Raw genomic sequence first — 20,566 nt, forward strand, 5'->3', positions numbered from 1 at the left:
CCTGGGTGGTATTCTGCAAAGTGAGTTTAGTGGGTTAGCGAGGTATGTTGAGCGGAAAGCTGGACTTGCCTGTTCAGCAAAGGTAGCTCTCTTTTAAAGCAGCTGTATAACCATGGTAACTTAGGCTAAACTCATAGCCTTGTCCCGACCAGGTTATGTCAAGGTTTTCAGCTAAAAACTGGCTATGAAAGTGCCACTGTTTCACTCTTTAGCTAATTCGGAAACAGCCTCACCATTTATTTAAACCTACATCGCACCCAAGAGGGCATGGAGAACAAAAAAAAAAAAAAGAGCATTCCCTGAAGATATCCATCTATAAGCAAGATAGATTTTCAGCCGAGGGGATACACGAGCACCAGAAATAAAATTCAATATGAAATATTAATAATGAGGCCAATGTTAGCAGACGTAAATGTCACAGCAGTCCTTGTGTGGGTTAGGCTTCTTAAATTACAATATTTCCTGGAGGAATAAGCACTCTGAGGCATCAATCAACAGGAAGAAAACACGTGTTTATAATAACTTGTAAGAAAAACTTGTAAGAAAAAATGTAAAAGCCCGCCAAAAAACACAACATTGCCATCTAATGGTCACAATAAGAAGACATATTTCAAAGATTAAAAAACGACAGTGTTGCTCCAATTAATTTTATTTTTTAAATAGATAAGTGTTAAAATGTCCAAGGTATGCACTGTTGAGCGTTGATAAATGAAAAGACTTGTAGGGTACAGTTAGTATAATACTGTAAATCAGTGTTAACTTGCGCATTACATGCTCAGCATTATTCTGTCAGCGGTCCTCCCTCGGTCTACTGGCGGCGACAGTGTTGCTTTTAGCAGTCATAATCTTTTGGGAAATCCTCAAAACGCTCCATAATTACTCATTTTTTGTAGCCCGGATGGCTACTTTTTTGAGCAGAAGTAAAATAATATTACATCAAACGCCCACTTTCATGTGAACTCGCACTGAGAACAAAGCCAAGAACTGGACTTGACAAAGTTAGCTGATAACCACCGTAGTACCGTTTAGTTTTGCTTGGGAAATTTAGGTTCTGTTGAGCTGCATGTTGAACACAAAGCCTGGGTTGGTTCAGCCACTTTGGCAGAATACCCCCCTGGTCAGGATCAGGTTATGAGTTTAGCCTAAGTTACCATGGTGATACAACTGCTTTAAAAGAGAGCTGCCTTCATGCAACAGGCAAGTCCAGCTTTCCACTCAACACAGCTCACTAACCCAAAAAACTCGCTTTGCAGAATACCCCCACTGTCGTGTTGTACAAAAATAAATAGAATATAAAGTATTGTCTGGACTCAACTGTACATATTAACAAAAGGAATACTACAATGTTTACATCAGCCCACTGTCCCTTGTCCATTTACCTCCCCAAGATGAGTCCGCATGAAGGTGAATCATTTCACTTGGGCAGAGTTGCTATATATTTTACAAATTGTAAGGAAATATTTCAGGATAAAACAATTTATTTAATAAAAACAATTACGGTAACATTTCCCAAAGAATAGTCTTTCCACCTTTGACAGACATTTAGAGGCAACTACAAAAAAATGGTAACAAAATGTCATGTTTGTGGATTCCGTACCACAGGAAGTGCTTTGCATGTCGGACCAGCAACACGAGCGAGATGCAATCCAAAGCACTTAAAGTAATTGAATAATGCCCTTTCAGAAAAAGCTCATTAAATTCTGAGAGTGTGCTTCCAGACAGCTGCTGAGAGATGAATGTCAGCACAACACCACCAGCAGCAGTTTAGTAGATGAACAGGAACACAGGAGAAAACAAGAATGGATGCCCTTCCAATTAATGGGATAATGGCCAATCTGTGTACATACATAAATATTTACCTGCCACAATGTTAGATACACAATAAAACATGCTTACAAAGACAACGCTCAGTTTTGATTAACATTGCCAGATGTATTTATGAATCAATATTGGCTTACAACTCTCCACAATGCCAATCTAAACTGTACATTTGAAGGTGTACCTACTGTAGGTAGAAATGTGCAGTTCATTAGGTATATAAAAAGTTACTTTGCACTAATATTTATTCAGTGTACATTGTTTTGAAGCAGTTAACTGTTGCCCAGCTTGTCTGTTCACGGGCAGTGCGTAGCTGCAAAGTCTTTCTCCATCTTCCAGTGAGTGGTTCATCGCAAAGTGTGGTCAGTGCTGTACCTCAACAATTTGTACCACTGTCCTGGAGAAGGTGGAGGGCTCCCCCGCCGGTGTGGATGGCTGCAGGACGGTGTGAAGACGCGACTCGTAGCTGGTGTCGTGCATCCAGGCGCAGGGCCGGTGGAGAATGTCCTTGTCCAGCTCACAGGTCTGAGCAGCCGGCGATGCAGACCGGGCCGCTATCGGTCGCAGGCCAGAGAGAAGCTCGCAATCCCAGTCCGAGTCGGATGAGGACAGGGAGAGACGGTCTACGTCCGGGATGAGAGCAGGGTCGATGCACACGGATGTGGAGTGGGACTGTGACTGTTGAGAGCCTCGGCTGGAAAGTCCGTCAGGGGCTTGATCGTTACACAAGTAAGATGAAGGATTGGCAGGATGTGAAGACAGCGGCCATGATGGCAAAATGTTAAATGGAGGGAAACTCTGAGGTACACTTGAGTCCAATTTGTCCACATGACGCATTCTGTCTAATAAAGGGACATTTCCACTAGAACACTTTTGCAGTATTTGACAAGAAGCCATGTCAGATAACGAATTTACAATGTCCTTCCCACAACCACCGCTGGCCGTCCTTTTCCTTTTGCTTTGGCTACATTCAGGGCTGGAATGCCTACAGCGTTTTCTGAGCTTTGGGGTCCACTGTTGGCATGTAGACAGCTTGAAAGACTCCAGGAAACTATAGGGACACTGGACCTTGCTTACAACTGGAGGAGCATCTGGCTTGGACAACTCCACAGCCACAATGGGATGTGCACAGGACAAAATAGGCACGGTTTCTGACACACTTGCAATATTGTCACACATGTCTCCATAATCCTCAGTGGTGTAGTTCTGAGGACTGAGGACAGGAGGTTCCGAGTATGGACTATGCAACTCCATATCATCCAGTGAGAGGACTTGCGGGCTGAGGACAGGAGGCAAGGAAAATGGGTCAAAATATGGGTCTTGTGTGGATGGATCATGGGAGGGGGATAGCAGTTGAGGCTGCGGCACCACCTCCAGTACTGCTGTGGTTAGAGTTGAAGGGCAGGGCAGGCTATCATGGTCAGAAGAGAGTTGATGGATGATAGAAGGTGAAGCGGCTGGATTGGGGATGGGACTGTCTGGTGATTTGCTGGGCTGGACTTGAAGAGGAGGATCCTGATCAGGTCCACAGATTTGGGTTTGTTCTCTTAAAGCCCAGACTTCAGGTTGCATCTCAGCATCAGTCAGCTCCAGTTCACCAAGGTCTTGGATGGGTATAGAGGCTGGTGTTCTACATGTAAAACATACGTAATTCATTTGATCAAAAACTTAATGAGTCAGATCAGGCATATTTGTGAGATAGCTCACCTATAGAAGACTTCCTCTTCAGGACAGATGTCGAATCGAGGGACCATTTCAACCACAAGGCAGTCCAACACGCTATAATTGGAGGACTCTAGCACAAAAACGCGATGCTGATCCGACTGCAAGTGCTGCACGAATCAAAGAACGATACATAAACATAAAACACAAACTGAGGTCTTGCGATTAAAAGTCAAGGCAAAGATTCTCACCTCCTCCAGGTTCGAGAAGGACTGCATGCAACATTCACAGTAAGAGAGGTTCTTCTTGCGTGGCAGCCAAGGCGAAGGGGTCTGAGATTTGTCCTTGCTGCTGCTTTCAACTTTGCTCTTTGGCCTAATTGGGACACACACAATCAAACATATTTTTATTGTTAGCTACTTACACTAAGGGGTTATTCTGTGAAGCGAGTTTAGTGGGCTAAGCGAGCTGTGTTAAGCGGAAAGCCGGACCTGCATGTTCAGGGAAGGTACTGCAGCTCTTTTTTGCATCTGTATCACCGTGGTAACTTAGGCAAATATACATAACCGGCTGCTGTCCAGGCTTTCAGCTTAAAATCGGCTATAAAATTGCCACTGTTTCACTGTTTAGCTAATTTGGAGATGTTGTCACAATTTATTTAGAACCTACGTAGCCCCCAAGGAAACATGGAGGGAAAAAAAATTGGGGAAAAAAAGAGCATTCCCTGATGATATTATACATCTATTTGCGAGATAGCTTTTCAGCCAAGGGAAATACGCAAGATATGCTCACACAAGCACCAGAAATAAAATTCAATATGAAATATTAATCATTGGGCAAATGTTAGCAGACGTAAAACACTTCTTTATAATGACAAGGGAAAAAATTGTAAATTTTTTTTTTTTTTTTTTTAAGTCGCCACAAAACACTGCCATCTAGTGATCACAACAAGATACAGCATTGGGAAACGCTCTAATTTATTTTTTGAAATGGATAGGTGTTAAAATCTCAAAGTTGTGCAATGTTGAGCGTTGATAAATGAAAAAACTAGGAGGGTATAGTTAGTATAATAAATCAGTGTTAACTTGCGCATTACATGCTCAGCATTATTCTGTCAGTGGTCCTCCCTTACTCTATTGATGTGCTTTTAGCAGTCATAATCTTTTGGGAACTCATAACACTCCATAATAATTACTTACTCATTTTTTGTAAAATACACCAGCCGGAATGGCTACATTTTTAAAGTAAAATAATATGACGTTAAACGCCCGCTAGTATGTGAACACGCACTGAGAACAAAAGCTGAGAACCGGACTTGACAAAGTTAGCTGATAACCACCGTTGCATACCATTTAGTTCTGTTTGGGGAATTTAGGTTTTGTTGAGCTGCATGTTGAGCACAAAGCCTGGGTTGGTTGAGACACTTTTGCAGAATACCCCGTAAAAGAAAGAAAAAAATCAGTTTAGCTTGACTAACCTGGATTTATTTCCTCCTGGCGACAACTGTTTGTCAAAGCGGGGAGGAGGTGGTGGCTCAAAGGGACTGAATCGTCCCAAGTAGCACAGTGAAGGGAAGGTCATTGATTGCATAAGCAAGGGCTTGTACTTCCTGGTTACATAAAACAAAATATTGTAAATTCATGTAGATAAATGTAGCAACCACACTATTAGAAACAGCTGTCAGTCAGTACAACCACAATAATAAATGTAATGGTCAGTAAATATCACTCAGACTATAAAAAATTTAGACCACACATACACACATAACAAAGACGTAATTTTCAGAGTGTCCCTGAATACACCTTGCTGTCCTAGTCTAGTTATAATGAGGAAGTGTCGTTCCGAGAAGAACTAGACATGTGTTTGTGAGTTGGAGATATTGTGTTGGTATTGCACTGCTGTTGATGTGTTGAGGTCAGGATAAAGTAAAAAAAACAAAAAACAAAAAAAAACCATGATGCTCATGCGTTACTTAGGCAAAAAAAAAAAAAATTGCGGAATTAATTAAATAAATTACAGCGATGGCATTTCATTTGCCAAACAATTTAAACCTTAATTTCCCTTCGTAATGCACACACATTAGGACGAGCACTTCAATTAGCTCAAATGAGCAGGGGAAATGAAAAGACCTGTTGGGGATTGGGGGGTGGGGGGGGGGGTGGCTACAGGCTTGTCACATTACATGGTGGATATCATCTTCCCAACTCGACCCCACTGGAGCCTCCAACGTGAATCCATTAGTTTGCATACTTTCATGGTTCCTTGGATGGCATTGGACTTGCACGCCACAAGAAACTCACCTGCTTGTGTCTTCAATTTTGACAAAAGGAGATCTCAGCGATGTAGCTGTGGCAGATAACACAACATCAGGTTAATATTTGGAAGCTAACATGTTAGACGAATGAGTATGCAGTCTGAACTAACCTTTAACAACATGAGAAGAGGGCTGCTTGTTGGACGTCCTCTGTATCACACACACATATATAAATGTAATTAAGACAACATTGAAAAGCCTATATATATTTTTTATCCTCTCCGTTTAAGTTTCTTACCTCAGGTCTCTTGGGTTTTGCACTGACGAATTCACTGTTCAACTGCTTCAAGTACAAAAGAACATCTAAGGCTCCATTAAAGAACATTTTTTAAAGAGAATTGAAATACTCGGATGCTGTCACAAACATAAACACTCACATGACGCCATCTTCTGTGATGTAAGGTTAACTACACTGCACAAGTGAGCTATACAGGCCTTTTAAATACAGTACAAAGGATACCATCCACATGCAAAATTTTCATTCCCCATGAGCGGGCGTTGGCCAAGACACTGCTCCCCTGGACACGTTCCTACCGGATTAAAAACCCCAAATCAGACTAATTCTGTCTGACTGCTCTGACTTAAAGTCTGCAGATTAGTCACTTACGTTGTTGCGAATGGCTTTTTCAAGCAGGGCTTTTCCTCGGCTGCCACAAACCTACACAGCACAAACATGATAAAAAAATTACTTAGAATTATTGCTCTATTGTGGATATTCATCATTTGGGAGAACATTCATAAGTGATCCGTCCAGTACCGTTGGCCGTGGAGTTGCTGGTGGCTGTTTCTCACTGCACATGACACTTTGTTGCTGCTTTACTGTCCGCTGAGTTTCATCATTCTTCTTTGTCTTCTGCTCCTCCAGGCCCGCTTGGCTTCCAGTGACGACAAAGCTCACATCTCTGTGCAGGAAGCTCTCAATGCTCTTTTTGAAATAAAGAACATGTTGTTTCAGCTGGGAGACAGTCAGTCCACACATGTTATAAGATTACAAACTTACGCCTCCAAGGAGAGATATGGCTTCCAAAAGCAGGGTTGTAAGTCGTTTCTTCACATTGTCCAAGTAAAAGGTCTTGCCCTCCAGCTTCTTCTCCCCAGGACATAGTTTCCCCAAAAGCTCTAGCTGCTCTGCACACTGCTGTTGCAGCATGATGCTCCTGGTGCAATAGAAGAGCTAACGGCACCAAAATATCCTGTAACAAATTGCAGGACTTTTTTATTAGGAGTAAAGTTTAATAACTACTTTGTAAATATTGGATCAAAACTGTAAGAAGATATTCCAAAATTCTGGACAGTGGAGGAAAGGAATGAAACAATAGACAGGAATCCAAATTTTATGTTCCTCACTGATGTGACAAAAAAAGAAATCACTGATATTGTCAATAATTACATCAATTTATGTCAATAAAAACATCAACTGATTGTAATGGAATCAAAATGGAAACAATAAGGTTTATTAACAAGACCGTAGAACCGCTGACGTACATCAATAATTTATTATTCCAGACTGGTAAATTTCCTAACAAAATGAAAACAGCTGAAGTAGTTCCAGACCACAGAAAGTGTGCAGCTGCAGTATTTATGGATCTGACAAAAGCTTTCGATACAATTAATTACAAGATCTTAATTACAAAATTAGAAAGGTACGGAATCAGAGGGTTAGTTTTGAACTGGGTCAAAAGCTACCAAGCTAACAGGATGCAATATGTGAAGCTAGGAGAATAAACATCTGCAAGTTTAAATGTTACATGTGGAGTACCCCAGGGGGCAATACTGCGACCAAAACTGTCCAAGTTGTATATTAATGATATCTGTAATGTGACGAAAGACTTACTGTAAAGTTTGTATTATTTGCGGATGATGCTACTGCTTTTTGTCCTGGGGAAAGCACACAAGAGTTAATTTAAAAAGTCACAGATGAAATGGCATATTAAAAAGGTGGTTTGATAAAAAATAGATTATCCTTGAACCTAAGTAAAACTAAAATGCTATATGGTTATAGCAGAAAGGACACGCACGCGCAAATTGACAGTGTAGACATTGAAAGGATGAATGAAAATACATTTTTGGGGATCATAATAGATGAAAAAATCTCACATTCAAAATATACAACATAAGGTGGCAAGAAATACTTTAATATTGAATAAAGCAAAATTTGTCCTTGACCAAAAATCCTTCCATACTGTTTACTGCTCTCTGGTATTACCATATCTAACTTATTGTGTGTGGCGATATGGGGTAATAACTATAAAAGTAATCTTAATTCACTAAATGTACTGCTAAAAAGATCACTTAGGACAATCCATAATGCTGCATATGGAGAACATACAAATCCTTTATTTCTAAAATCACAAATATTAAAATTTCATGATTTAATAAATTGTCAAACAGCTAAAATTATGCATAAAACAAACAATAACCTGCTACCCAAAAATGTCATACAATACTTTTCTACAAGAGAGGAGAAATATGATCTCAAGAAAAACTCAACTTAAAACGAGAACAACACTAAAAACCTACAGCATTTCAGTAAGTGGAATTAAATTATGGAACGGATTGAGCAAGGAACTCAAACAATGCACCAAGATGAGCGATTTTAATAAACAATACAAGCTGTTGATGTTTGCAAAATATAAGGGAGAAGAGTCTTGAACTTATGTTATGTTTATTCGGATTTATCATTTATTTATTATTATACTGATTATTATATATGATTACTATTGATTATGATTGTGGAAAAACCTTGACAATTATATTACCATATTGTTACATTAACTTATCACTTTTTATGTATTAAAAAAATCATATTTGAAATACAGGAAGTGAATAAATGTACAGCAACAGATGTGGGGTAGGATTAAATAAACTTTGCTTCTTCCTACTCCTTTTGGACATATGGAATTGTGGCTTGTATTATGTGATGTATTCCACTGTAACTTGTATGCATGTTCAAATCAAATTAAACCAAACATGTCCCTAAAGGATCTCTTTGGCTCTATCTTAGAATATACTTCTTCAAAAACAATGCCACAGTGTAATATAAGTTCATAACAAGCAATGCTAGTCTAGGCTAGCACGCCACAACAACGTCACAATAGCATCAAGTTAGCCAACTCGCAAGCAAGCTAAGCCGCTAACCGCATTAGCGACCATCAAACTTACCCGCCTGTCATTTATACACGGTGGAAACGGCCATGTTACAGGTTAAATACCTTATACGTCACCGGGAGAAGTAAAAACAGTGTCACTTACGTTTAAACAATATGTTTTTAAGACGTCTTGTTCAGCAATGCCTTCAAAAAGCTACCGCCGTTTTTTTAAAAACACCGGCGGAGGACTTGTCACATCCGGTAAAATGCTGCATTCAGGAACTTTTTACATGATACGTAATTTCAGCACTTCACAAATATCGACGTTTTTGTTCTTCATGTACTGAAGAAAGCTTATCTGAAGACTAATGCTCTATATTAATAACTCATACTATAATCTTTGTTTTTATATGTGTTTGTGTTTTTACCACTGTTACTGTTACAATTTAAAATTTCACTGTACATTTTGTTGTACATGGACCAATCGTCTTTTAAATGCAGCACTCTATATACTAACATGGCTTAAATAAAATGTATTAAATACTACACAGAAGTGTTAGTTTACGCCACTTCTGTTTGTAGTGAACATTTTGCGCTTTACACGTTTTCGTCGTAAAATAAAAGCAGCACACAGTGAATTTAGAGTGAATTTATTTTTGTCCAGCAGGCGGCACTGTTACTCCGGTTCTGACACAAGAAGTGGTGATGGAAGCTTACATAACATTTGATATTTTTAAGAACATGCATTTTTCATAAAAGTGCTTTACACAAACTAACAACTTTAAGGACACATATTCTTGGAATTTGGTAGTCTGAAACATCAACAATAATAGATACATGAAATGATATTGTAACTAATAAGACAGACTCCTTGACTGTCTGCTAACATTTCAAGTCTAACAAAGTGAGAAAATATGACACAGTTTACATTGTACAGTATTCAGATTTAAAAACATTTATTTGTTTCCCCCAATTAATTATTGTTGGGCAATAATTGTAATAATATTTTCACACACGCACGCACACACACCGCCGTCATGTTCAAGGCTTTGCAGGGTATATAAATGAAACAAGTTGCGGTGATGTAGCTTCTTATTGCATATGCTGGTGTTGGAAGTATTGCAGCATCAATACTACGCCGCACCTTTAAAAACAAGGCACTTCTGCATAGAAAAGTCTTACTAATCAAATCCACTCTGAACCTTTTATCTCTCCATATTTGAAACTTCCACTGGTGCTGCTGCTGCTGCCGCCGCCTCCTCCTCTGTTTGCCTTGGTGGAGGTATGTTTGGAGGCATGCCAGTGACTGTGTTCAGGTGGGGATTTGCGCTGGTTGTTGCTGTGGGTCTGCTGCAGCATATCGGCTTGATATTCAGCCTCACGCCGGCGCTGTGGCTGGAGGTCTTCCCCATGGGCGCTTCCAGGGGCATTGGCCGGGTTGTGTTCACTGTTAGAGTATCGCTGACCCTCCTCTTGAGCGGTGATGGCAGGGTTCTGCTGGCACACCGTCTTACTTTTGCTGAGGTGGGTGACAGGAAGTGGCTGGTCGTGGGGCCGCGTGTACACCATGGGGGGCTTGATAGCGATGTTGTATCCCGGCGGGGCTGACGGTGCGTTCCAGGAGGAGGGGTAACTGTTGTATTCGTCGGTATGAAGCAGGCCTGGTCCTCTTGACAGTCCAAAGACCTCCTTGTCGCACACGTTCCCGTGACGGGAGCGTAAAATCTCACAGATGGTAGCTATGCCCAGATGAAGCATCTCCCATATATTGAGGACTAGACAAAGCAAGGAGACTGTGTACATGATGAGGAGGAAGATGGTCTTCTCTGTGGGCCGTGATATGAAGCAGTCCACATTGTGGGGGCATGGGCGGACTGAGCACATGTAAGTGGTGGGCACTGCAAACCCATAAAGCTTGTACTGTACTCCCAAAAAGGCCACCTCCAGGACAGAGCGCGCTATAAGCTGAAAGATGTAAATACGCATCAGACCATTCTTTTTGATGCTCTGGCGTCCATCATGGCGTGCCTTCACCTTCACTTGTCCAGCACTTCCTTTTGCAGCAACACCGCCATTGCTCTCCAGCTCTGCCATCTCATAGATCATGGGGTCTTCTTCTTCTTCATCATCCTGCAGGACTTTGTTGCGTCTGTGCTGCTTCCTGTCAGCAAGGCAATTCTTCTTGGCTTTCTTGCGAGACAGACCACTCGCTCCTCCACAGTCCGCCTCTTCTTCCGCCCGGGCGATCTTGTTGACGGCATAACCCAGGTACATGACTGACGGCGTGGCCACCAGAATTATCTGGAAGACCCAGAAGCGCACGTGCGAGAGTGGTGCGAAGGAGTCGTAGCAGACGTTCTCGCAGCCTGGCTGGGCAGTGTTGCACACAAACTTGCTCTGCTCGTCGTAGTAGATGGACTCGCCTCCGACCGCCGTCAGCACGATACGAAAGACAATGAGGACAGTGAGCCAAATCTTTCCCACAAATGTGGAATGGTTGTGAATTTCTTCCAGCAACCGGGTCAGGAAACTCCAGCTCATTGTTACACCACCTGGAAAACACAACGTTTTGTTACCTCACTGCGGAAATAATAAAATAGAATCATCAAGGACAATCTATAAAATACTTCCCGAAAATGAGTAGTCCGTGTACAGCTCATATACTGTAGCAGTATTGATTTACTATCCACTAGAAACAGGTCACCAGTGCCACCAGCAATGGGGAGCTACAGTATGTTTCACTGAGGCTAAACGTGAATTCCATCATGTTTTGTGACATTGTGCAGCAGAGCATGATCCCCTGAAACTGGGTCGCATAGCAGTTTTCCAACACGATAAGGAGCCCAAACATGTCTCCAAGATGATCAAGTGCCTTGCAGAGGAAGCTGAAGGTGACGGTGATGGAGTGGCCAAATATGTCTCCTCCACACCTGAACCCAATTTAGCACCTGTGAGGCATCCTCAAGCGGAAGGAAAGAATATGGAGGAGTGCATTCTAGCATTCTACAACCTCTGGCAAAAAATATGGTATCACCAGTCTTGGACGATGTTCATTCAGTTGTTTCATTTTGTAGAAAAAAAAGCAGATTACAGACATGACACAAAACTATCATTTCAAATGGCAACTTTCTGGCTTTAAGAAACACTAAAAGAAATTAAGAAAAAAAATATTAGTATCAGTTACTTTTTTAGACCAAGCAAAGGGAAAAAATTATGGAATCCATCAATTCTGAAGAAAAAATGATTGAATCTTGAAAAACAGACAAAAGAACACTGCAACACACCACTACTGCTTTGATGCACCACCTCTGGCTTTATAACAGCTTCTCTGAGGCATAGACTTAAGTGACAAACAGTAGTTTTCGTCAATCTGGCGCCATCTTTTTCTGATTGCTGTTGCCACATTAGCTTTTCGGGTTGGAGCCTTCTCATGGACTACTTTCTTCAACTTCCACCACAGATTTTCAATTGGATTGAGATCCAGACTATTTGCAGGCCATGACCTTGACCTTATGGGTCGATTTTGCTCTATGGCAAGATGCATTATCATCTTGAAAAATGATTTCTTCATGCCCAAACATCCTTTCATTTGCTGGGATAAGAAAAGTGTCGAAAATGTCAACGTAAACTTGTGCATTTATTGAAGATGTAATGACAGCTATCTCCCCAGTGCCTTTACCTTACATGCAACCCCAAATCAACAATACCTGTGGAAATGTACATATTTTCTTCAGGCAGTCGTCTTCATAAATCTTATTGGAACGGCACCACACAAAAGTTCCAGCATCATCACCTTGCCCAATGCAGATTCGTGATTCATCACTGAAAGTGACCTTCATCCAGTCATTCACAGTCCACGACTGCTTTTCCTTAGCCCATTGTTATCTTGTTTTTTTCAGTTTAGGTATTAATGATGGCTTTCGTTTAGCTTTTCTGCATGTAAATCCCATTTCCTTTACGTGCTTTCTCACAGTTCGATCACAGACATTGACTCCTGTTTCCTCCCATTTGTTTTGCTGTGTATTTTCTGTTTTCAAGACACATTGCTTTAAATTTTCTGTTTTTCATGTCTTCCTTGGTCTACCAGTATGCTTGCCTTCCCATGTTGTTTATACTTGGTCCAGGTTTTAGACACAGCTGACTGTGAACAACCAACATCTTTTGCAACATTGCGTGATGATTTACCTTCAAGAAATTTGATAATCATCTAATTTGTTTCAAGTGACATCTCTTGTGTAGGAGCCATGATTCATGTCAGTCCACTTGGTGCCACTGCTCTCCACGGTGTGATCACTCCTTTTTAACTGCAGACTAACTAGCAGATCTTAGCTTATGCAAGTGTTAGTTTGGGGAGTTAAAATTTACAGGGTGATTCCATAATTTTTTCCTCAGAATTGAGTAATTCCATAATTTTATCCCTCTGCTTGGCCTACAAGTAACTGTTACTAATATATTTTTTTCTTAATTTCTTTTAGTGTTTCTTAAAGCCAGAAAGTTGCCATTTTAATTGACTTTAGTTTTGTGTCATGTCTGTGATCTGCTTTTTTTCTACAAAATTAAACTGAATGAACATCCTCGGAGAATGCTGATTCTGCCAGGGGTTGTAGTAACACCTCATGCAGCTCTGGTGAATTCCATGCCCAAGAGTATCAAGGCCGTGCTATATAATAATAATGGTGCTCACACTAAATATTGACACTCCGGACACAATTTTGACATGTTGACCGTGAACTAATCATGCTCCGCTTTCCAACGTCATAACAGACGTTGGAATTCATGCTTTCCCTCAGTGAACTGCAACTCCCCAGTGCCGGCAGCACTCATGCAGACCCAGACCAGTACACCACCATGTTTAACTATTTCTAGTACTTCTCTTGCTACTCACTTGTGTTGCCAGTTATTTAGACAGTCTTAGTGTTGTGTTATGTGTTGACTCATTTTCAAAAGGACAGTAAATCAATGCTATGCAAGCTGTTCACGGCCTACTCTAAAAGTATAGGCAAGTCTTATTTATAAAGTATTGTCCTTTGAGAATATGCTTGCTGAAAGGGGTGCACCGCCCTCCTCTTGCACATGTCGGTAGTTGATTAAGATTCTTACGTTATCATCCACTGCGTAAAGTTTTGCAGAAATTGGTCCAGTAGTTTTGGCACTATTCTACTAAACAACAGAACAAAAACAAACTCTATTGTGGAGGTAACAATGGATATTTTGTACACATAGAACACAAATAAAACACAAAAGAGACAGCAAACTTTTATGGTTACTCCCAACATGGCGTACGGGGAGATTAACTTGAAAACACAGACCGTCTCTTTGTCTTTTGCCTTCATTTTATTTTCGACATATTAACAACATACTTGTCTGTTTTTTTGTAGATGTGCACCCTAAAGTGCTTGGCTTTCAGTACAAAAGGAAAGGGTAGTGCCAGGAGTGGAATGTGTAACCATAATTGCTATTGTTAACTGCATGTGCTTGATTGTGCTTTTTTTACTGGAGGACATTAGTATGGACCATCCAGATGTTCCATAAACAGGAAATCCTCTCATCTGGTTTAAACTTTGTTATATCACACATTTATAACCAACAATGTACCTAAGCCCACCTTCTTTAAACTATCCACCCACATGAGGCATGTGAGGACATAGCTACAAAGGCTTGTATGCAGGTTGAGAACATACTGTACACATACTGTATTATTACTTGACAGCATGAAAATTAACAAAGGCGCTAAAGCAGCTTGTGTATAATTATGCAGCAACAAAAGTGGTACGCACGTCTCTGTCCTGGCTGCTCAGTACAATGTAGCTAAAGAAACAATATATGGACGGCAACATAAAAAAACATCCATATCTCTCCTGGCTGCTCAGTATAGTAATATGTTTAATAATAGCTAAGTAAAATATTTATTAATAGTTCAGTCTCCCTCCTTTATCTCGATTAATTGGTCCCAGACATGATTGTGATAAGTGAATTTCCATCAAGTAGGATTCAATATTAATAAATGGAATATTTTCATAGTTGGCCGCACGGTGGTGTAGTGGTTAGCACGTTGGCCAACACAGGAACAGCCTGGAGATCAGGAAGACCTGGGTTCGATTCTCCCTTGGGTTTTCTCCGGGTACTACGGAGGTTAATTGGCGACTCTAAATTGTCCATAGGCATAGTAATTGTCCACTCACATTCATAGGTAGTGAATGAGTGTGAATGGTTGTTTGTCTATGTGTGCCTTGCGATTGGCTGGCGACCAGTCCAGGGTGTACCCCGCCTATCGCCCGAAGTCAGCTGGGAAAAGGCTCCAGCATGTCCCCGCGACCTTAATGAGGATGTAGTGGTATAGAAAATGGATGGATGGATTTTCATAGTTATGACATAGAAAATCTGTTTACGATCTTCTAAACATGTTTTTTAACATTATTAGAGCCCTCAAGACATGAAATAACACTCCTATAGTCACCTTTACACTCCTATTACCCAATATAGTAGATATAATCAGAGAAAATAAGACATATTAGACATGGTTAATAAGATAACAGACTCACAGGTTAGCAGTTTGAAGTGTTTTTTTCTGGAGAGCGTACTTCGCCATTTCATCGTATTCGTAGACAGAAAGAAAAGAAAAAAAGAAAAAAGAAAATAAGACATTTAAGATGTAAATTAAAAACTCTTCTCAAGCAGTGTCAAAATAAACATGTTCCCCAATGTTGCTTTTTTTTTTAAACGCATATTTAAGCAAATTTTACATATTTTTTGCCTAAATTAAGCATTTTCAAGCAAAATTATCGAAAATACAAATACAGCATAAGACGTTAAGAACATGCATTCAAATTGTGATATGTAGTATTCTCCACTGGTCACTATGTGTCAGTCATGTTACTTTAATGTTCGGCGAAACAAAGAAACGCCAGACTTGATCGCCAGAAAAACTGGCTTTTATCACATGTTTGAATGATCTCACAACAGGCACAATAATAATTGCATATTAATCATAATCAACAATCAATAAAATAACACACATCCGGAACACATTTATTGCAACACACACTAGCACTTATTTGGCTTATTTTGTCTGACTATATCTACTATAGCGGGTAATACTAGTATCATAATACTATATGGGTGTTATTTCATGTCTACAGGGCTCTAATAATGTTAAAACACACATTTAGATTATTGTAAAGAGGTTATCTATGCTTTAATTATGAAAATATTCAATTTATAAAGAAGAAATCGTATTTCGCGGAAATTCACTTATCACTGTTGGGTGGTTAACTTCTTTTTATACTTTTACGACAATTATAACTGCAAAAAGTGAAATACAAGAAGTCTGTTGACTTGACGTAAGCCACACGCCCTCAACTGGTATGAAGTCATATTCTATGACTGTAAAAAAGTAAAATGCAAAAACTTGGAAGTACATCATACATCACCAAGTTCTATTCTATTTTAATTGTACAACTTATTTCCTCTTGTGCGACAGTTAAAAAGGTTAAAACATTGCCTAAACTGTTAGTAAAGTTTTATGATAATGACAATTTGACTCAAACAGACTTGAACAGATTAGTTCAATTTCGATAGTTCCTGAAGGGGAAAACGCTTTTAAAATGACCAAATGAGAAGCCCGCTGGATCAGTTTGTGTTCCACGGTACATTTTCCCGCTACTATTTATTGGGCTGTAAACTAAAACCCATACAATTTTTCTACATTAAGTTCATTTAATCTGACAAAAAACAGTTTGGGTCTCAGTTACAACAATAGCTCAGCTCTGCCAGAGGTGTCACCTTGAATGCCAAAAGGCTGAAATTTTCCCCAGATGTCTCCCAACCACAGAGCTAGTTAAAAAAAAAAAAAAGCGAGCGGAACTTAGAAGCACACGCCTATCTAAGAGGGCTTCAAGCTGTGAACCCAACAGTTTGTACGTTACACTCGCAATACCTAGCAAGTTTTGATAGCAATAAAAAATGTAAAATACCGTACAATGGAACATGGAGTCAACAAAAATACAAACGCAACACTTTTTGCTCCCATCTTTCATGAGCTGAACTCAAAGACCTAAGACTTTTTGTATGTACACAACTTCTCTCTCAAATATTGCTCACAAATCTGTTAGTGAGCACTTCTCCTTTGCCAAGATAATCAAGAATCAAGATGCTGATTAGGCAGGTACGCCTTAGGCTGGCCACAATAACAGGCCACTCCTAAATGGGGCAGTTTAACTGTATTTGGGGGGGGGTCCTGGTCAGAAAATTGTGGCATTTAGTCCACTTGTCTTCAACGGTTGTGCGACGTTGCTGGATACTGGCAGGAAGTGACTGGAAAACACTGTTGTGTACGCCGATCTAGAGCATCCCAAACATGCTCAATGGGCGAGTATGCTGGCCTTTCAAGAACTGGAATGTTTCAGCTTCCAGGAATTGTGTACAGATTCCTGCAAGATGAGGTGATGCAGGTGGATGAACGGCACAACAACGGGCCTCAGGATCTCAATACGGTATCTCTGTGCATTCACAATGCCATCAATAAAATGCACCTGTGTTGGTTATCCATACCTGTCACCACAGGCCACTCCATTCACAACATTGATATCAGCAAACTGCTCTGTACAGTGAAAACCAGGATTCATCCGTAAAGAGAACACTTTTTCAAAGTGCAAGAAGCCATCAAACATTTGCCCACTCAAGTCGGTTATGACGGCTAACTGCGGTCAGGTCGATTCTCCGATGAGGACAGCGCGCATGCAGACGAGCTTGCCTGAGATGGTTTCTGACAGTTTGTGCAGAAATTGTTTGGTTTTGAAAAACGACTGTCACAGCAGCTGTCCGGGTGGCTAGTCTCAGGCGATCTTGTAAATACTTGTTGTGGAGGTCTGGGTTGGATGTACTGTCAAATTCTCTGAAACGCCTATGGAGACAGCTTATGGTAGAAAAATGAACACTCAATTCACAGGCAACAGTTCTAGTGGACATTCCTGCAGTCAGCATGCCAACTGCACGTTCCTTCAAAAACTGTGACGTCAGATTTAGACAGATTTGTGAATAATATTTCAGAAAAATGGGTATTCTGTGTACATAGAAACACCTCTTTGAGTTCAGATCATGAAAGGTTTGAGCAATTATATTTTTGTTGGGTGTATTGTGGCAATCTTGCTTCCAAATACAAGGCAGAAGAGTTCTGATGTTCTGTCAGGTTCGTTATTTATTTATTTATTTATTTTTATTTTATTTTATTTTTTATTTATTTTTTTAATAATTTTCTTTGTTGTGTTTAAAAAAAAAGCTTTGTTCTTTTTTATTTATTTATTTAGTATTGTCATTATTATTATTATTATTAATGTATGTGTATGTATATATATATATATAATTTTTTTTTCTTCTTTCTTTTTTTGGGGGGGAGGGCTATCTTACTGTTATCTATTATGTGTTATCCTGACTATCACTGAAAACATGACATGGAATGCAGGAAGTGACCAACATGTACTGTACAAGATGTAGATTGGAAGGGGGGTAGGATTAAATAAGCTTTGCTTCTTCCTACTCCTTTTGGACATGTGGAACTGTCAAAGAATGATTCATGAGATGTATTCCATTGTAACCTTCATGTTCAAATAAACTAAACCAAACCAAACCAAACCAAACCAAATAAGTTACTCGTTATTTGGCCAGGCAATCGTCAGGCAGGCAATTCCCATTACTCAATGGGAATGAAAGGGGGATAACTACACAGAACACTAACCATGGACTCCAAGAGACGCTACAGTGTATCAAATAAAATTCTGTGTATTACTGAAAAGTAAGCAAAGTACCTGTATTTTCTTTGTTTTCACAACCCCAAGTCTCAAAGATGTTACATTCCGGTGAATCTAAAAAAAACAAACAAAAAACAAACCAAATCTTAACCTTGTCAAAAATAGGAGAAATATCAAATCACAGCTATTTTTTGCCTTTAGATTTCCTGACATGTCAACACATCATAACATTCGCATCCTAACATCAATTAAGCAATATTATTTTTCTTACTTTAACATCCACAATGCAGTCTAAGCTTTATTTTAAAACAGATTTTAAAAACGACCTAAAAGCAACACTTGAGCAGGCAAAAACTTGGCCACCTAATTTCATCACTTGTCAAATTGACTAAACTAGCTTGATTTTTTTGTTACCATAATTTGCCCTTAAATCAAGAGTTAAAGGTTTCATTCGGTTTTCATGACCACAAATTTCACTTAAAAGGTTGATTTAGAGATTTTTAAAAGTTTAACTTTAGAAGACGAACCTCTAACACGTGTTGCCTCTCTCCACGTCCTCTTTGAAGTGTAGACTTCACAGGTCGCTTTAATGGAAAGAAATGATCACACAAAATCATCCCCAAAAAGTTTAGGCTTTTCTCCTTAAATCACCAAAAACATCTTCAAAGTATAAATGGGCGACGCATTGAATCAGAAAAGGCTGGCATCAATGATGATGGCGAGTCAAGACGCAGAGAAGGCGAACAGCAGAAAGTGCGTTAATGAAAGGCTGTGGGCGGATCGTTCCAAATGTCGAATGTGTCGATAACGAGGGTTGTATCATTATCAGGGCGATACTAGTGCTATGATATCGATATTTTTCAGTTTTCCTCTGTATATTTTCTCAAATATTTTTTGTGTGGTTAATCTTACTAAATTGTTGATATTGTTATATTTATATGTTGTTATTGTATATCTTGTATTGCAAAAACCCAATAGTTGCTTTTGTTGACTTATTTTGCACCATTGACTTTATTTTGCTCGGACAACTGTGTGTAATATAAGGGAATACATTTAGGCTTTTGTTTATATTGTTACATTGTGTTGTACTCTTGTATTTATATATTTTGAAATCGTTCACAAATAAATTTGGGTATAGTAGTTGGGAATTTCCGGGATTGTAAATACCCCCTGAACTAACTCATAATAAAAATAACATGTACATGACAATAAAATAAATTAAATCCAAAAGTATAAGTCAGAGTCAATTTTTAAAAAAGTACAAGTAAAAATACATTTAAAAAATAAAAATTACAAAAAAAATCCAGAATCAAGGTAAAAAGCTTTAAGAATACATTTACACACACAATACATGTGCAAATATAATGAAAATAATATGTTAAAATACATGTAAAATAAAATTTGAATAAAATAATATGCATGGTCCTATTCTCAAATAATTGGTAAAAATACAACAAATAATTAGATTGTAAGACAAAAGAAAAATAAATCAAATTAAGTGGAAATAATATATTAAAAATAAATTGTACGTACTGCAATTGGCTGGCGACCAGTCCTGGATGTACCCCGCCTCTCGCCCGTAGTCAGCTGAGATAGGCTCCCGCATACCCCCGTGACCCTAGTGAGGACAAGCAGCATAGAAAATGGATGGATGGAAGTAGTAAGTAAAGATAAAAATCTAATAAAATGTAAATAAAAAAATAAATAAAAGATGTGGAATAAGAGCTGTCGCAACAGAACATAGAGTTTCTCTCTACGCAGATGACGTAATCCTATTCTTATCCAAATTGAAAAATCAGATCCCCACTCTGATAGATTTAATAATCTGCTTCGGAGAAATATCAGGATATAAAATCAACAAAACAAAATCTTCAGTTCTTCTGCTAAACGCAATGGAAAGAAAACAGCCAATCCCTGAGATTAGGCAATTTAATGTG

General features: G+C 39.3%; 2 protein-coding genes across 5 annotated transcripts; both read right to left on the minus strand.

The window, feature by feature from the left end:
• Window positions 1–1,362: 1,362 nt before the first annotated feature.
• dbf4b (DBF4 zinc finger B) lies at window positions 1,363–9,137 on the minus strand. 3 transcript variants are annotated; one of them, XM_054767703.1, is made up of 13 exons: window positions 9,047–9,121; window positions 7,629–7,672; window positions 6,795–6,987; window positions 6,552–6,719; window positions 6,402–6,452; window positions 6,255–6,324; window positions 6,033–6,097; window positions 5,905–5,944; window positions 5,781–5,826; window positions 4,958–5,089; window positions 3,732–3,855; window positions 3,526–3,650; window positions 1,363–3,448 (listed from the first exon to the last, which is right to left on the minus strand). In XM_054767703.1, the coding sequence occupies exons 3-13, from the start codon at window positions 6,942–6,944 to the stop codon at window positions 2,182–2,184; spliced, it is 2,238 nt and encodes a 745-aa protein (XP_054623678.1). In that variant the 5' UTR covers window positions 6,945–6,987; window positions 7,629–7,672; window positions 9,047–9,121; the 3' UTR covers window positions 1,363–2,181. The 3 variants fall into 3 exon arrangements, with proteins under 3 accessions (XP_054623678.1, XP_054623679.1, XP_054623677.1); XM_054767704.1 differs by having other exon boundaries at window positions 8,957–9,049; XM_054767702.1 differs by lacking the exon at window positions 7,629–7,672 and having other exon boundaries at window positions 9,047–9,137.
• A 380-nt stretch (window positions 9,138–9,517) lies between these two features.
• Window positions 9,518–19,381, minus strand: LOC129177796 (gap junction gamma-1 protein-like). 2 transcript variants are annotated; one of them, XM_054769279.1, is made up of 3 exons: window positions 19,157–19,381; window positions 18,687–18,743; window positions 9,518–11,435 (listed from the first exon to the last, which is right to left on the minus strand). In XM_054769279.1, exon 3 carries the CDS (start codon window positions 11,422–11,424, stop codon window positions 10,069–10,071), a length of 1,356 nt encoding a protein of 451 aa, XP_054625254.1. In that variant the 5' UTR covers window positions 11,425–11,435; window positions 18,687–18,743; window positions 19,157–19,381; the 3' UTR covers window positions 9,518–10,068. The 2 variants fall into 2 exon arrangements, with proteins under 2 accessions (XP_054625254.1, XP_054625252.1); XM_054769277.1 differs by lacking the exons at window positions 18,687–18,743; window positions 19,157–19,381 and adding an exon at window positions 15,426–18,653.
• Window positions 19,382–20,566: the final 1,185 nt, after the last annotated feature.

Source organism: Dunckerocampus dactyliophorus, chromosome 2, assembly GCF_027744805.1.
Source record: "Dunckerocampus dactyliophorus isolate RoL2022-P2 chromosome 2, RoL_Ddac_1.1, whole genome shotgun sequence".
Classification (NCBI taxonomy): Eukaryota; Metazoa; Chordata; class Actinopteri; order Syngnathiformes; family Syngnathidae; genus Dunckerocampus; species Dunckerocampus dactyliophorus.

Bases quoted from the DNA above. Each gene is read 5' to 3' on its own strand.
- dbf4b (XM_054767702.1), bottom strand. From the start codon at position 6,944: ATGCTGCAACAGCAGTGTGCAGAGCAGCTAGAGCTTTTGGGGAAACTA. The intron at 3,856-4,957 runs GTTAGTCAAGCT...TGTCCCAATTAG, and splicing joins CCAGGAGGAAATAAATCCAG to GCCAAAGAGCAAAGTTGAAA. The intron at 3,651-3,731 runs GTGAGAATCTTT...TGATTCGTGCAG, and splicing joins CCTTCTCGAACCTGGAGGAG to CACTTGCAGTCGGATCAGCA.
- LOC129177796 (XM_054769277.1), bottom strand. From the start codon at position 15,528: ATGTCTTATTTTCTTTTTTCTTTTTTTCTTTTCTTTCTGTCTACGAAT. The intron at 11,436-15,425 runs GTGAGTCTGTTA...TGTGTTTTCCAG, and splicing joins ACACTTCAAACTGCTAACCT to GTGGTGTAACAATGAGCTGG.